Source organism: Bos grunniens, chromosome 17 (genome assembly GCF_055505025.1).
Source record: "Bos grunniens cultivar Pamir isolate PY7600 chromosome 17, Bosgru_T2T1.0, whole genome shotgun sequence".
NCBI classification, from domain to species: domain Eukaryota; kingdom Metazoa; phylum Chordata; class Mammalia; order Artiodactyla; family Bovidae; genus Bos; species Bos grunniens.
In genome coordinates, this window is record NC_141181.1 from 66135176 (window position 1) to 66151227 (window position 16052).

General features: G+C 47.2%; 1 protein-coding gene across 6 annotated transcripts in view; it reads left to right on the forward strand.

The window, feature by feature from the left end:
- The window catches only part of MYO18B (myosin XVIIIB), a 233054-nt gene that overhangs the window by 207249 nt on the left and 9753 nt on the right, over positions 1-16052 (forward strand). For all 6 annotated transcript variants that reach the window (XM_086345996.1, XM_086346001.1, XM_086345999.1 and 3 more), the window contains 2 exons: positions 1366-1413; positions 2690-2827. In XM_086345996.1, the coding sequence (XP_086202122.1) occupies positions 1366-1413; positions 2690-2827 (186 nt within the window). The remainder of the gene's footprint in view (positions 1-1365; positions 1414-2689; positions 2828-16052) is intronic.

Genomic DNA, 16052 nt, shown 5'->3' on the forward strand with positions numbered 1-16052 from the left:
GGCCCACCCTGATAATGCAGGACAGCCTGCCTGTCTCAAGATCCTTGATCTTAACCACATCTGTATGCCCCTTTTAACACCTCAGGAAACACAGTCACAGACTCCTGAGATAAAGATTGAGATGTTGACATCTTTGGGGTCGTTATTCTGCCTCTCAAAGCATGGTTCACAAAAGGTGCTTTTCGTTATACTGAGGAAGTCAGCAGATTTTTCTTTAAAAGGCCAGATAGTAAATATTACAGCTTCTCAGGCAGTGTGGTCTCTGTTGTAGCTGCCCTACTCTGCTATTGAGGAGCAAAAGCAGTCCCAGATAAAATGCAAATGAGTGGCGGTGGCTATGTTCCAATAAAGCTTTATTAATAAGAACAGATATGTAGATTCAGTGGCCTGTCATTTACAGACCCCTCTTCTATTGGATTCACCAGACACCATCCAAGAGACCTTCCAATCTGGCCTGAGCCGTGGGGCCAGAGGGACAAGTAAGCTATGTTCTTGGCCTGGGAAGGGCCCTTGCAGTCTGATGGGGATGAAGCAGTGTTAGTCGAAGTCAGGAGAGTGACGGGTCCTTGAGGGAAGGGACCAAGGCTACAGGGGCCTCTCAGAAGTGAGCAGGGCTTCTGGGAAGGGCTTGCCCAGATTCCACTGAAGAACAAAGCTGGGGGGTCCAGGCCTGAGAAGCCAGGCTCGCGTGTTAGAAGTCTGTGGTTTGACTGTCTGTACCTGTACACTGGGTGACTACACTCTGGCTAGGAGCATGAGCCGAGTAGCTCTTACAGACCTGGGTTTCAAAGCTCTGTGACCTTGGACAGGGATGTCAGCTTCCTCAGCTCCACGAGGGAGACTAGCAAGGTGATTAGTGGGATCACGTGTAAAACATGTTTGTTGAATCAAGAGTTCTCCCTAAAGAAGAACCACCATTGTAATTAGCTTCCGAGTTTCCCAGAGTGCACTGAGAAAGCTGACCGCCGCAGCCCCATGTCTGATTGGCAAGCAGTCACAAAGGATATAAAGCCAGTGCCTCGCCCACTGACAATTATGATGCTATTAATAGCAGTACTAGTCGTGCTAAAACAGGAGCAAGGGTAATGGTTGCTACCCTTTAATTAACACTGCTTATTTGCCAAGAACCATGCTGAGACGTTCGTAAGGGTGATCTTACTTGGTCAGCTCCACAGAGCTTGGGCAGAGGCCTGTGATTAGCTACATTTTACAAAGGAGCTGAGGAGGCTCAGAGAAGATGAGGAACTTGCCTAAGATCACACAGCAGCAAAGGTCAGAGGCGGAACTCAAAACATCAAAGACTGTGTTCTTCCCCAGGCCCTGGCAGCCCAAGAATAATGGACTGTTTCTTGTGCCTCCTCCTAGCGTCCAAACAGCGGTGGACTGCGGCGGTGGCAGCGGCAGAAAAGAGATGTAAGTGAGCCCTGGATAGAACTGAGCCAGTGACACCGAAGCCAGAGACGAGCCCCTGGCTGTGTCCAGTGTGCAGGAGGAACACCCACCTGGACAGTCACCGCAGTGTCCACAGGAGCTCTGACTCCATGGTCATAACACCCAGCACCGGGGACATACTACTGAACCATAGACTTCTCGTAGACAAAGAGGAGCCTCTGACTTACCGCAACCGTCAGACACTGTCAGAAAGACAGACGTCAGTTGCCTCAGAAGAGTTTCTAGACTGACATTTGAGCCCTGCACATTCTGGTCCTGACTTATCCTCCACCTGGGACTCCTCTTCCTGTATCTCCCGTGCCCTCCGTACCTGTGTGGGTGCGGTTCCCTCCACCTGACGCTCCCTTCTCCAGGCCTGTGTGGCCGAGCTCCAACCGTCAAAGAGGATGTAGCCCAGCAGCCACTACTGCATTCCTTCCCTTACGCCTCCAAGAAACAAATCGGGGCTCCCTCTCTGTCCTCCTTAGAACCCGTCGGCCTTCATCTACCGCACTGATAGTTTTCTTCTTGATTTTATGGTTATTTATATAGATGTCTACTCTGCTCAAGTGGGCTCTTGAAGACAGGGTCAATGTTGAGTTCATGTTTATAGCTCCTTCCCATGGCGCAGAGTGTTCTATAAACACACAAAATTTGTGAATATGTATATTTATTATATATCGTAAATGAGTGACCGTATCAACCAGGAAGTGAAATAGTCATTCAACACCCACATCAGTGGCAGGCCCCCACGGCCTCTCCCTATGCTGCTTTCAGAAATGGGGTGTACAATTAAGTCTCGTCCACAGAGACATTCCAGCTAAGGTAGGCGAGCACTTAAGACCCTCACAACTGATAGATTCCATGAACATATTTGGTCTGAAATCCAATGCCAAATTTTACTCCACAATTGGAAAATACCTTGGCATCTATATTACTTCTCTTCCCAAGGAATAGCAATGATTTTTAACATGAGCATTGGAATTGGAGGGACCAGGGTTTGCATCCCAGCTTCATCCCTGACTAACTAGGTGACCTTGGTTAAGACCCACACTGGCCTCCCCAGATCCCTACTCTCATCTATGTCACAGGTACAGTGCTGGCTCCCACCTCTCAGGGATGGTATTGTGAGCACTGGTAAAGTGAGGCATGTTCAGCACTTAGCACCACGCCTGGCTCACGCTGAGGGGTGAATATCTAGTTATTGCTGTGACTGTGGTTGTCGTCGTGTTGACAACATCTTGCATTCTGGTTCTAGAGATAACGTCTCCACCCTCAGCTCCCAGCCGGAGGGCAGTCTGCAGTCTTGGTTGAGTTGTACTCTGTCCCTGGCCACAGACACCGCAAGGACCCCCTCTCGACAGTCCGCCATCAGCAGCCGTATCCTCAGCCCCAGGTAAGAGTATCCCCTGCTGCCTCTGGGTGACCAGTAGTTCAAGGAATCCCAGGCTTCCCATGTTGCCATTTAAGTCTTTGATTTCCTGTGTCCTAGACAAGGACATGCACGGTCCAATCTGACGTATGGCCCTGCTGCTTCTTAGCTGTGTGACTTACGGCAGGCCAGTTACCCTCTCTGAGCCTTCACTTCCTCATCTGTGAAACAGGAAGTATAAGTGTGTTTACTGCCCCAAACAGTCAAAATGAAGAGGATCTAATACAGCCCACGTAATGCATGGTTTTCCAGATGATTTCAAATAGCATGGGACGAGCATTTTTAAAAATAGCTGTAGATTTAGTATGTTTGCTTTCTATCTAAGGCAAGTCCTACTAATTTTCCATTTATAGATAGTTTTATATTTAAATTTTCTTTATAAACATGTTTACTGAAGTTTTTTTGGCTTTGTTTCTTTTAATGGGAAGTCTGTATAAAGACAGTTAGGCTGGATGATGTCTTCCTTGGAAATCTCAGCTTTCTTAGAATGTCAGAATTTTATATTTTGTTTCCTACCATGGAAGGAGACAAATTCAGTCATGCCTTGAGATGGGACCCTCACAAGTCTGTAGGATTGCCAATAATAATTTGTTCCAACAAATGGGCCTCAGCCTCAGCTGCAGGACTTAAATCTGTCTTCCCTCTTGCTTTCCAGCTCCATTCCTCTCAGCTCATTTGGTTTTCCTTTTCAAGGGCAGCCCTCTTGTAATGAGGAGCCAATGGCCATAAATCAGAAATTATGGATTAAACAGATGCGTAATTAAGATGAAATGCACACTGCTTGTGTGATAACAGAAGAGCCGATGTGATAAGATAGAAAAATCACATACTAGTGAAGCAGACCCAGACGAGCCCTTGCTGACTTGAAACGGATTTGCTCTGAAGCAGGAGGCTGTCTTTACGAAAAGAAGTGGGTGGGAGTTCTTGCCAAGCTTTCGGGCATGTTCAGCAAATGGCAAATGTCTGCTGATAATCTTAGGCTGAAAGATTTGATGTTGAAAATATCAAAGGGAGGCCCTGAGAATGGGGCGCATCGGGGGAGTTAATTAAAGCAAGATTATCTGATTACCACTCTTAATTAAAAACAAAGACTGTGTGGAGAAAGAGCCATGTCCTCGGCGAACTCCGAATGCTGAGGACTTTTTCTCTCCTGATAACTAAATAACTTCTGGTCTCCCCGATCAGCCAGTGTATCAGGAAGCAGGGGCCAGAGCTGAATGTGCAAGCACTTTAACATAATATCCAAAAGTTTCATAATTATATTAGGTGCACGATAAGGAATTATACTCTGAGCTGAATGGGAGATGAGAGGCTGAAGTGATTTCTGTACGTGGACTGAAGTCAGAGCATCTGGCTTCCAGTCCCATGGCTGCTCCTCTGCAGCTGTGAGTCTTGGGGCAAAGGATTTATTTGTTTGATAATTTTTAATGGAGGATAGTTGATTTACAGTGTTGTGTTAGTTTCTGCTGTACAGCAAAGTGAATCAGTTACACATATACATGTATCCACTCTTTTTTAGATTATTTTCCTGTATATCATTACAGAGTATTGATTAGAGTTCCCTGTGCTGTACAGTAGGTCCTTATTACTTATCTATTTTATATATAGTAGTGTGTATATGGGGCTTCCCTGGTGGCTCAGTGGTAAAGAATCCGCCTGCTGATGTGGGAGAATTGGATTCCATCCCTGGAGAAAGACATGGCAACCCACTCCAGTACTCTTGCCTGGGAAATCCCACGGACAGAGGACCCTCGAGGGTTACAAGCCGTGGGGTGGCAAAAGCGTCGGACACAACTGAGAGGCTAAACAACAACTGTGTGTACACGTCAGTTGCAGTTCCCAGTGTATCCCTTTCTCCCTTCCCCCATTAGTAACCATAAATTTGGGGCAAGTTGCTTAAGTTTCCATGTCTTCTTGTGAGTAAACCATTGTCAGGATTAACTAGAAGATGCACTCAGAGCCCAGCTCCTAGAAAGAGCTCAAGAAAACCAGCTGCTTTCCTGGTGTTGGTATTTGATGCCCAGAGTAACCCCAGGGAACCGATGCCATCACCTCCATGCTGCACAAGAGGGATCCGAGGCCCAGAGGTTCAGGAGCAACTGATTGAGGCAAACTCAGCCACACCCCAGCTCCTGTAGCTTCGCCCTGGGCAGCACCTCAGGCAGCCCTCGCTAGAGCCCAGCCCCCCTTTCCCTGCCCACTCCCCTCCAAGTCCTCAGGCTGGTCCAGCTGCAGCTCGGAGCAGAGGGGCCTGCACCAAGGAAAGCAGTGGAGCAGGAGGCAAGAAGGGACCAGAAGCCCCTTGTCATTTTCTTCATGTTGGTGTCCCTCTGGCTGGCACACAGATGGTGCTCCATAAATGTCTGTTGAATGAATAACTGACCATAAGCGCAACACTTGAGCAGAAATGTTAACTGTACTTGGTCACAACTCAGCTTTGTGATTCAGAGAGGGTCAGTAATTTGCTCCATGTCATCAGGAGGGAAGCAAAAGAGCCAGGATTTGCACTCTGGTTTTAATCCTTCCAAAGCCTGTATTGTGTTTGCCATGCTGCCATGACGCTGACTTTTATCCAGGAGGTGAATCACTCACCTGGCAAAGTTTACTGGCAAAGAGCTGGCCCGTTATTAATATTAAAACTATATAAGGGTCAGTATTCAACATCCATCCAAATGATATTTATTAAGTGCCTACTGAGTGCCAGATTCCATGGCGTTAAGCCTTGAAAATTTTGAGCCCTTATTAACCTATTAACGTGTACTCTTAAACATACTCTTTGGAGTATGTTTACAGTTTAAAGATTCTAGAACTTCTGAGTTAGAAGGGACCATTAGATTATTTATTATTAGTCCAATCCTCTCATTATATAAATGGGAAAAAGTGAGGTCTGCAGAGGGAACTATCTCACCTAAGCTTATAGTAAAGACTGACCCAGAGTTCAGGTGCCTTGACATCCAGCTTTATAATCTCTAAATACTTCTCCCTTTTATTAGAATATAACTGAGAAGGCGATAGTCCTCTTGGCCACACCCCAACCTCAGCTCCCTTCCAAAAGGTGTCCAGTGTCTTCAGTCCGGTGTGTACCCTTCCACATCTTTCTCTATGTATTCATAAACACACACGTACTGTAGCAAATACGCAGCGTATTGTGGGCTTTTAAAGCGCAGAGTGACATGGTACCACATTACGCACCTCTGTCTGTGTGTGAAGTGGTTTCAGTTGTGTCCAACTTTGTGTGACCTTTGAACTGTAGCCCACCAGGCTCCTGGGTCCATAGGACTCTCCAGGCAAGAACACTGGAGCGGGTTGCCATGCCCTAAATGTATCTAAATTCTCAAAGTGCTTCTTTCTTTCCCTCAATAATATACTTTAGAGATCACACCCTGTCTGTTCACATAAGTCTATCTCATTCTTTTAAATTCCTGCAGAAAATCTTAAAATGATGCCATGGATTTATTAAACTGTACTCCTGTTTCACTTTCAGTTGATTTCAGGATATTTGCTATTAACCTGTTGTGTGTGTGTGCTTAGTCACGTCCAACTCTTTGTGACCCCATGAACTGTAGCCTGCCAGTCTCCTCTGTCCAAGGAATTTCCCAGGCAATAATACTGGAGAGGGTTGCCATTTCCTCCTCCAGGGGATCTTCCTAACCCAGGGATAGAACCCTCCTTTCTTTATCTCCTGAATTGACAGGCAGATTCTTTGTCACTGAGCCACCTGGGAAGCCCTGTTAACCTGTTAGCCTTTAAACACACACACACACACCAGCCCTATTAACCTGTTAGCCTTTAAACGCATACACACACACTCTTGTGCACAGGACAGATGATTCTCTCCGTCAAAGGGAATTTGCATTTTAAACTTGACCAGATGCTACCGGGTCATCTGGGCGCTGTCCTTGCTGAGGAGGTGGAGGCAGGTTAGAGACAAGGGGAACTCTATGGCATGCACCCCCATATGACCTGGCCCATCACAGGGATCAACAAATGAGTCTCTTGGACATTTCCAAATTTGACTGAAAAAGAAGGTCACTCTAAAAAAAGAAGAGAGGGAGAAAGCAGTCTTCTGCCAAAAAAGTAAAAGCATTCCTTGTATTATTTATAAGAGGACGTCAACTCAAGAGAAATATGCCTAAAGCTTGATGATTTACAGCCCAGGAGTCATGAAGCTGCTGATAAATGCAAGAGCTTCTGGAGATGGAGACACTAAATTACCTCCGTGCCCCTGGGGAGGGAGTTTATAGGCTTGGTGGTGGCAGCCGGCTTGGCTCCAGAGCCTCTCTTGATGGCCGGCTGCAGCTGGTGCCAGGGCTCCCAGCCCACGGTGTGCCCGGCCCTGCAGGGTGCCTGCCTCTCCCTCCTGCCCCCTGGGCCACCACCCTGCCAATAGAGTGTTCCAGTAAAGGGTTCTGTCCTCTCCCTTCCAGTCCTCACAGCACCTCGGGCTCTCCAAAGGGGGCCAAGCCCCATTTTCGTCCAAAGCCCCATGCCCACGTCTCTCAGAACCTCAGCCTTGGTCACTCACACAGCTCTGCAGGGTCCAAGCACAGACGGGCATTAACTGAACCGGCTGTATAGACGCTGATGCCTTGTCACTGGCCTGTTTTCTTTCGTTTTACTGGACAGTTATTCCAAACCATCCTGACTTTCCTCTGTGTCCAACTCCTTACTCTGAGCAGACACCCTAAACTCCTGGTTCATTCAAAGGAAAAACAGCAGCCTCAGAACGGTACCTGTAAGTTGATCACCGTCTGCCCCAGCTTCCCTCTGGTCCCAGAAAACGAGACCCGGTTTTGGTTGCGTGGAATCCGTGCCCCGCCGCCCGCTCACTCCTACAGTCTCGGCTCCGCGTTTCCAGCTGCCCTTCCTCTGTGGGTTATGAACACCCTGGGGTCCTCCCGGCCTAACTATATCCTCACCCTTCACCCTGCAGTCCGGTTCCCCCCTTTGGAGCCGGGCTTCGCCAGAGTGGGGTCCCCGCACAGCGCCTTCACTCCCCTCCCGTTTCTGCCTCCGCTTCCCCCAGCCCAGAGCCCTGGGCCACCACTGGAACGTTCCTCAGCGTGTCAGCAGCTTCCTAAGGGACAAACCAGGGGATGTTCTCCAGTCTGGATCTGTTTCTGGACTTCTCTGCTGCACTGGCCCGTTAGACGTTTCTTGGAAGCCCCTGTCCACCTGGCCTTTTAGCTGTTTCTGCTCCTTTTGTTGTTACCGTTCAGTCATTCAGTCGTGTCCCACTCTTCGCGACCCCATGGACTGTAGCCCACCAGGCTCCTCTGTCCGTGGGATTACCCAGGCAAGAATACTGGAGTGAGTTGCCATTCCCTTCTCTGGGGATCTTCCCGACCCAGGGATCCAACCTGCATCTCCTGCATTGAAGGCAGATTGTTTACTGCTGAGCCACTAGGGAAGTGTTTCTGCTCCTTGGCGCTACCCAAACTTCTCTTTTCTGGTCTTTTCCTTCCCACCCCAGCCCCTCCCCGCCATCTGCTGGGGATCCCGGGATGCTGCTCTCACCTATTTTTCTGTACACTGGGTCCCAGGCAATCCTGTGATTTTAACCCCGTCACTGTAAACAGTTCAGTTCAGTCGCTCAGTCGTGTCCAACTCTTTGCGACCCCATGAATTGCAGCACGCCAGGCCTCCCTGTCCATCACCAACTCCCAGAGTTCACTCAAACTCATGTCCATCGAGTCAGTGATGCCATCCAGCCATCTCATCCTCTGTCATCCCCTTTTCCTCCTTCCCCCAATCCCTCCCAGCATCAGAGTCTTTTCCAATGAGTCAGCTCTTCACATGAGGTGGCCAAAGTCTTGGAGTTTCAGCTTTAGCATAAGTCCTTCCAAAGAACACCCAGGACTGATCTCCTTTAGGATGGACTGGTTGGATCTCCTTGCAGTCCAAGGGACTCTCAAGAGCCTTCTCCAACACCACACTTCAAAAGCATCAATTCTTTGGCTCTCAGCTTTCTTCACAGTCAAACTCTCACATCCATACGTGACCACTGGAAAAACCATAGCCTTGACTAGACAGACCTTTGTTGGCAAAGTAATGTCTCTGCTTTTGAATATGCTATCTAGGTCGGTCATAACTTTCTTTCCAAGGAGTAAGCGTCTTTTAATTTCATGGCTGCAATCACAATCTGCAGTGATTTTGGAGCCCAAAAAAATAAAGTCTGACACTGTTTCCACTGTTTCCCCATCTATTTCCCATGAAGTGAGGGGAATGGATGCCATGATCTTCGTTTTCTAAATGTTGAGCTTTAAGCCAACTTTTTCACTCTCCTCTTTCACTTTCATCAAGAGGCTTTTTAGTTCCTGTTCACTTTCTGCCGTAAGGGTGGTGTCATCTGCATATCCGAGGTTATTGATAATTCTCCAGGCAATCTTGATTCCAGCTTGTGTTTTTCCAGTCCAGCGTTTCTCATGATGTACTCTACATATAAGTTAAATAAACAGGGTGACAATATACAGCCTTGACGTACTCCTTTTCCTATTTGGAACCAGTCTGTTGTTCCATGTCCAGTTCTAACTGTTGCTTCCTGACCTGCATATAGGTTTCTCAAGAGGCAGGTCAGGTGGTCTGGTATTCCCATCTGTTTCAGAATTTTCCACAGTTTATTGTGATCCACACAGTCAAAGGCTTTGGCATAGTCAATAAAGCAGAAATAGATGTTTTTCTGGAACTCTCTTGCTTTTTCCATGATCCAGTGGATGTTGGCAGTTTGATCTCTGGTTCCTCTGCCTTTTCTAAAACCAGCTTGAACATCACTGTAAACAGGCGATCCCCAAATCTAGCCCTCCAACTCATGTTCTTCCAAGTGGCAAACATGTATGTTGTATGTAACTGCCTGCAGTTTAGAAGCTGGCCACCTGGCTGTCTCTGTGGTATCTGAACCCAGTGTGTCCAGGGGAAGCCTCCTCCCTCTCCCCCACCAGTGTGATCCGAATCACGTGGAGGTCCTGTCATCAGTCACCCGAGCTGGAGCCCTCCACCCTTCTGAGGCTGTCTTCCCTCTCGCTCATCCCCATCATCCACTGATGGCTAAATCTTGTTTATTCTGTGCCTCCGCACTTCAGGCAAATACTCTTGACCGTCTTACTTCTGTCCATCCTCACTGTCCACACCTTGAAGCCAGGCCACCATTTCTGTCCTAGACTCTGGCAAAGCCCTTCCAGCCCCACCCACCCCAGTCCCTCCTCTGCACTCCAGCCTCTCAAATCTCTCTCAAATGAAAATCTGGTTTCAGTGGCTTCCTGTCACCCGCAGCAGGAGTCAGCCAATGACTGCACACAGTAAAAAAAAAACCCTGGCCCTTGACCTGCTTTTGTTAAAGTTTCATTGGATCACAGCCATGCCCTTTTAAAAGAACTCTTACATATTGTTTATGACTGTCTCTGGCCAAGGGTGGCTCTGCCAGATGAGTTACCTGTCTTGTGTCACAGAGCAACAGAGCAAGTTGTTAGCAGCGTGGAACCAGGATTAGTGGGATATAGTGGGGCAACCTGAAGGTCTACGGCTCCCTGTGGGGGGATGGGGGAAAGCGTTTGGGATCCCCATTTGGTAGCCTTGGGAAGTCCAAACAGAATTGTGTGTGTCCTGGTCAGAGATTTTGTTTATCCCTAAATCTCAGTGACCACGATCTATCACCACATAATTAGAGATGCTGTGATTTGAATTTATTACCAAACATGGCTCTGCTCTGTTGCTATTGGACAAGTACCATATTGCAGCGTGGAGATTATTGTATAAATTATTCTCACTCACATAATCATCGTGATTTTAATTACTGTGTAATCTTAGCTAATTACTGTTGTATGTATCATTTGCTTTGGTACCGATTTAACACAACTGCTTTTCGTTTGGCTAAAAGGCAGCATTACGACTTTTCCTTTTTCAGGGAAAAAATGTGCTTTCTGTAAACATTTGCAGTCCCATACTCTTGGCTTGTGGTTCTTTGCTTAAAAGCAATAAATTTAGATACCACCATCCTCCTTTGATCAGCCCCCATTGATTTTTATGTAGGATAAGGCTGGCTTGAATTAGTAAAAAGGTCTAAATTATAGGGTATTGTTTTAAAATAAAGTTGTATTACTCTCAAGGAAGTGCAGTTACTCTACCACAGAAGTGGGGCCAAGGCTGGGTCACGTGAGACCTGCTTAAATGATTAGATAAGACTCGTTTTTATTAGTTCATTAATTATGTAAATGTGAATGGAGGATACTTGGCATTGAAAACAGCTTGTTCTCAAAGTGGGTTAAGCACTGACTGCTAATCTTATTTCAATAGCACATTTATTTACTGGTCTCTGCATTCTTAGAACTGGAGCTCAGGATCACTTTAATCCATCCTGAATGTACTTAATGAATGAGTCTCTCATGAAAATGGTTTTATGTCTTCCTGGAACAAAAGAGTGCTTTTCAGTTTTATCAGTATTAAGAAGATTAATGGGTAAGATGTGGAAATGTTCAATGCGAACATACTAACCGTGGACCCAAGGCCTGAGCAAGCGAGGGGCAGGAGAAGTCTGTCTGTCTGGGTTCATGCTTGGTGCCAGCATCACTCTTGGGCAGGCTTCCGTGGGAAGGAGGGGTGTTTTCTATCTAGAGCTCTAGATCTTTGGTAGATCTGCGAATCCTTCAGGAATTTTGAGGCTCACCTAAGTTAGATGCAAGTTGGTGTAAAACCATTTGGCTTGATCATTGACTGTTCAGAACGTTCTTGTAGAATCTGTGGTTCTCTGAGCTAAATTTTCATTAAGTCAGCTTATGCAAACATACATACCGAAAATTGTGTCTGTATGAAATTTTCAAAATTTGATCATACCTTAATAATTACTACCCACATCAAAACCAGCCCATGGCTAGCGCCCCAACACCTTCCGATATCCACTGCAGTCATGACCTCCTCCTTACTCAAGGACGACCACCACCCTCACTTCTGCTCTGTGTTAGATTCTGTGTTAGATAGGGCTATTGTTTGAACCCTCTGGTGCCTTTATGTTTAAATGTAGCTTTTCTGGGTTTTTTTGTTTTTTTTTTTGTTTTTTTTGAGGAGGTTTTCTCTCATAGAAGCTGGACGATCACATCTGGAATCAGCTGTGATCTGCTAAAATCAGACTTTTCTACTCCTTTTACTCAGTAAATATTTCTTCCTTGGTGTCTGAGCCCAGGAGGACATGAAGGGTCATTCATACTTCCATCTACTCATAGGCTGGTCAACTCCTTCCCCTCTAGAGTATCAGCTTCTTGAACACAAGGGTCCTTCACCTCAGTGTCAGCAGGAGCTGGCATCATGGCACTCCACAGAAGGTTCTGAATGGCAAGGAGGAGGGGTGGATGGACAGATAACTTCCATTCACTTAAAGCTGCATTTATGACGAACTGGGTGCTGTGAAAAGTCAGAGATTGTGGTTACTGCCATTGTATGGTACTCAGCAGAGCTAGTGCCTGTGCCTGGAAACCAAAAGAAAGCATTGTGAATTTACTTACCTGTGTTGACCCCAAGTTGACTCTCTGATCCAACGTGGTCACTTTTCACACCCTGTGTGTTCTTTCAGGACATCGTAGAGGTTGTGTCTGAAGGGCAGGCTGAGGTTTGAGAGCCGGTGCTCTCCCATCTCAGACTGTGACCCAGGAGGCTCTCTGCGTCTCCGACTCTCCAGGAAAAGAATGTGGTTCCAGCTCCCTCTCAGTTCTGAAGGGGATGAAATTCTGGAGAAACAAGACCGGGCTTTGGATTGGGTTTCAACATAGGAAGAATTCCCTCTAGGTTGTGCACTGGAAGTTGGTTTTGAATCTCTTGGTTTTAAGCCCAGAGAAGCGGCTTTGACTGACCCATAAGTGGGGCTACTGGGGTCTGAATGAACCTGCCAGATGAGGCCTTTTGTCCCTTGTTTCTTCATTCTCATCCTCCTATTCCTCCTGTCTTTCATTCTTCCCATTCCACGAACTTCCCTTGATGGACTGTTCTAGATCCTGGGAAATCACAGAAGAAAACTGAGTCTAGTTGTTGAGAGTTGTAAACAAGTAAGCAAACCGTTACAGGATGAAGGACAGGAAAACACAGGGGCGCTGAGGATCAGAGGAGACCCCAGCCCAGGCTGGGAGGTGGGCACAGACTTCTGGAGGCGGCTGTACTTGGGCTGAACACTGAAAGTCAGGCAGAAATACTGGCTTTTTGGTTTTTTTTTTTAATTGATAATAGAATCACCAGTAAAGCATCCCTTCCTATCCCCCTCCCCCTGCTCCCTTCTGTCTCTCTTCTCTTCTCAACCCTGAAGGTGACTGGGCACTGTCACTCTGCTAGCCTCTACCGTAATTTGATAATTTTTTTAATATTGATTTTATTTCTATCTTTACCTTCCTCTCTACTTTTGTCTATATCGAAACATATATTTTATCCCCAGCACTATGAAAGTAAGTTGAAAACACCATGCCAGTTCTCCTTAAAATAATTTCGCATCTTTGTCCCGCCAGAGAAGGGCTTTCCAAACTGCCGCACCATTTTCACCGCTAAGAAAATGAACAGATCCACAATATGCTCCAAGATCCCAGCGTTTATATTAACCCAGTTGTTCTGAAGCTGTATCACTGTACTTCTAATTTTTTTTAAATTTTTTAATCTGGCTGCACTGGGTTTCAGTTGCCACACGTGAGCCCTTATTTGGAGCATGTGGGATCTAGTTTCCCTATGAGGGATCAACCCAGGGCCCCCTGCATTGGGAGCATGGAGTCTTAGCCACAGCACTGCCAGGGGAGTCCCCTCACTGTAGTTTTTAAAAAGAAGGCTCCTGTTAAGGACACTCATTGTATTATGTTGTTTTGTTTCTTCAGGTCTCTCTCTTTTATTTACAAGAAAGAAAAACAGACTTTATATTTTAGAAAAGGTTTAGACTTAAAGAAAAATTGAGCTGAAAGAACAGAGCACCCATATCCACCCCTTCCCTGTCTTTCTACCCTCAATTTCCCCTCTTGTTAACATCTTCTATTAGTCTTTTTTTTTTTTTTGGTGGCACCACGTGGCATGTGGGATCTTAGTTCCTTGACCAGGAATTGAACCCACGTTGCCTACAGTGGACACACAGAGTCTTAACCGCCAGGGAAGCCACTGAACCACCACTGAACTGCCAGGGAAGTCCCAGCCTTTAGTCTCTTTTAAACCAGAATGGGTGGGATTGGGGGCAGGAGGAGAAGGGGATGACAGAGGATGAGATGGCTGGATGGCATCACTGACTCAATGGACGTGAGTTTGAGTGAACTGCGGGAGTTGGTGATGGACGAGGAGGCCTGGCGTGCTGTGATTCATGGGGTCGCAAAGAGTCAGACACGACTGAGCAACTGAACTGAACTGAAACCAGAATGGTTCCCCTACTGCCCCATTCCCATTGAAACAGACTGTTTTTTTTGTAGAGAGTCAAGCCTGATTCTGATGGCAGCTCTGTTCAAAACTCCCAGGTTCCAGTAACTGGTTGGCCAGTAAGAACATGCGGGTGAGACGTGGCAGATTCTGTCCACCTGCAGGAGATACACAGGCGGTGTCCACTGAGGGCAGTTCACCAGATCGGTTTTTTAAGTGTCAAGGACTCGGTACCTGCTTAAGATCAGAGAAAACGGCAAGCACGGCTTAAGCACTGTCTTGTCTCATAAAAACATTCTACTATAAGGAATATAGTGTATTTCCAGAATCTATTCCCTGAGTCTCTCCACCTTCAGGCCAGAAGTAACCAGGTTGAGGGCCTCTCTGCGGCTCCTTCCACCTCTCTTCGGCTCGCTGTTGAGGTCTCCTTCAGCGTTCCACGCCCAGCATCCTCCTTGCTTCCTGTTGTTGCGCAGTCGCTCAGTTGTGTCCGACTCCTTGCGACCCCATGGACTGTGGCACGCCAGGCTTCCCTGTCCATCATCTCCCAGAGCTTGCTCAAATTCATGTCCATCGAGTCAGTGATGCCATCCAACCATCTCATCCTCTGTTGTCCCCTTCTCCTCCTGCCCTCAGTCTTTCCCAGAACCAGGGTCTTTTCAAATCAGTCAGCTCTTTGCATCAGGTGGCCAAAGTATGGGAGCTTCAGCTTCAGCATCAGTCCTTCCAGTGAATATTCAGGGTTGCTTTCCTTTAGGATGGACTGGTTTGATCTCCTTGCTGTCCAGGGGACTCTCAAGAGTCTTCTCCAGCACCACAGTTCAAAGGCATCAATTCTTCCGGCTCAGCCTTTTTTTTTTTTCAATCTTCCCTTTCAGCCGAGGGGCTTTCTAAGTCTTGGTGCCTCTGCCTATGAAATGTAGACACCAGCCCTTGCTGGTCCAGGGTTTTGCAGAAACCAGTGAACAAGCTACTAGCTGGTAGGAGGGACTTTCTTCTCCTTGGAGTTCTTCCTCAGCATCACCCCCACCCCCAGATCCTACCCTCTTCTGAACGCCTGACTGCACCCCACCTCCAGAGAGGCTGTGCTCTCCAGCCCCGGGCCCTCCCCGTCGCTTGCCAGCCTCTCGTAGCATTTCCAGGGTTCACGGTGTTCCTGGAGCTTCTTGCACTGCTGACCCTTCTTCATGGGCTGATGCAGCATCCACCCTTCAGTGTGCCTCTGAAAGGCTAAGGCAGCCCATCTTCTCCTGTGAGGAGCTTAGCTGAATGTCATACAGAGTCAGTCAGATCGAGGTGGGAGCCTCGGCTCTGCTCCTCCCTCTCCATCTGCCTCTCTGACCCTCAGTTTCCCCCTCTGTGAAACAGAACAGTCAACAGTAACGAACAGTAGGGCAGAGCAGTCAGGACCCATGTTCCCAAAGCTGGATTCAAATCCACATTCTCCCATTTACTCTGTGACAACTGGCTCATCCTTCTTGAGCCCATTTGTGAAATGGGAGGTTATTAGTAGCTGACTTAGAGGGCTGTCATGGAGAGAAAATCGAATAACGTCTGCAAAGCCTAAAGGCACAACATACTCCTGTGATGCAGAATTCCCATGCACACTGTAGGGGCCTAATAAATGTGCTGAGTTTCCTGCCATGTCAGGCACAGTCTGAGCACCGTGCCGGCTTCTCTTACAGACCATCAGTTTCTATGTGGGACTCAATCATGGAACCTTCAGGCCATCTTCAAAGGACATCTGGTTTCCCATCCAGGCCTCACTGTTAAAGAACATCAATACATTTTTAATTTCCTCTTTAATTTCAGGGTGTGAATGAAGAATGGG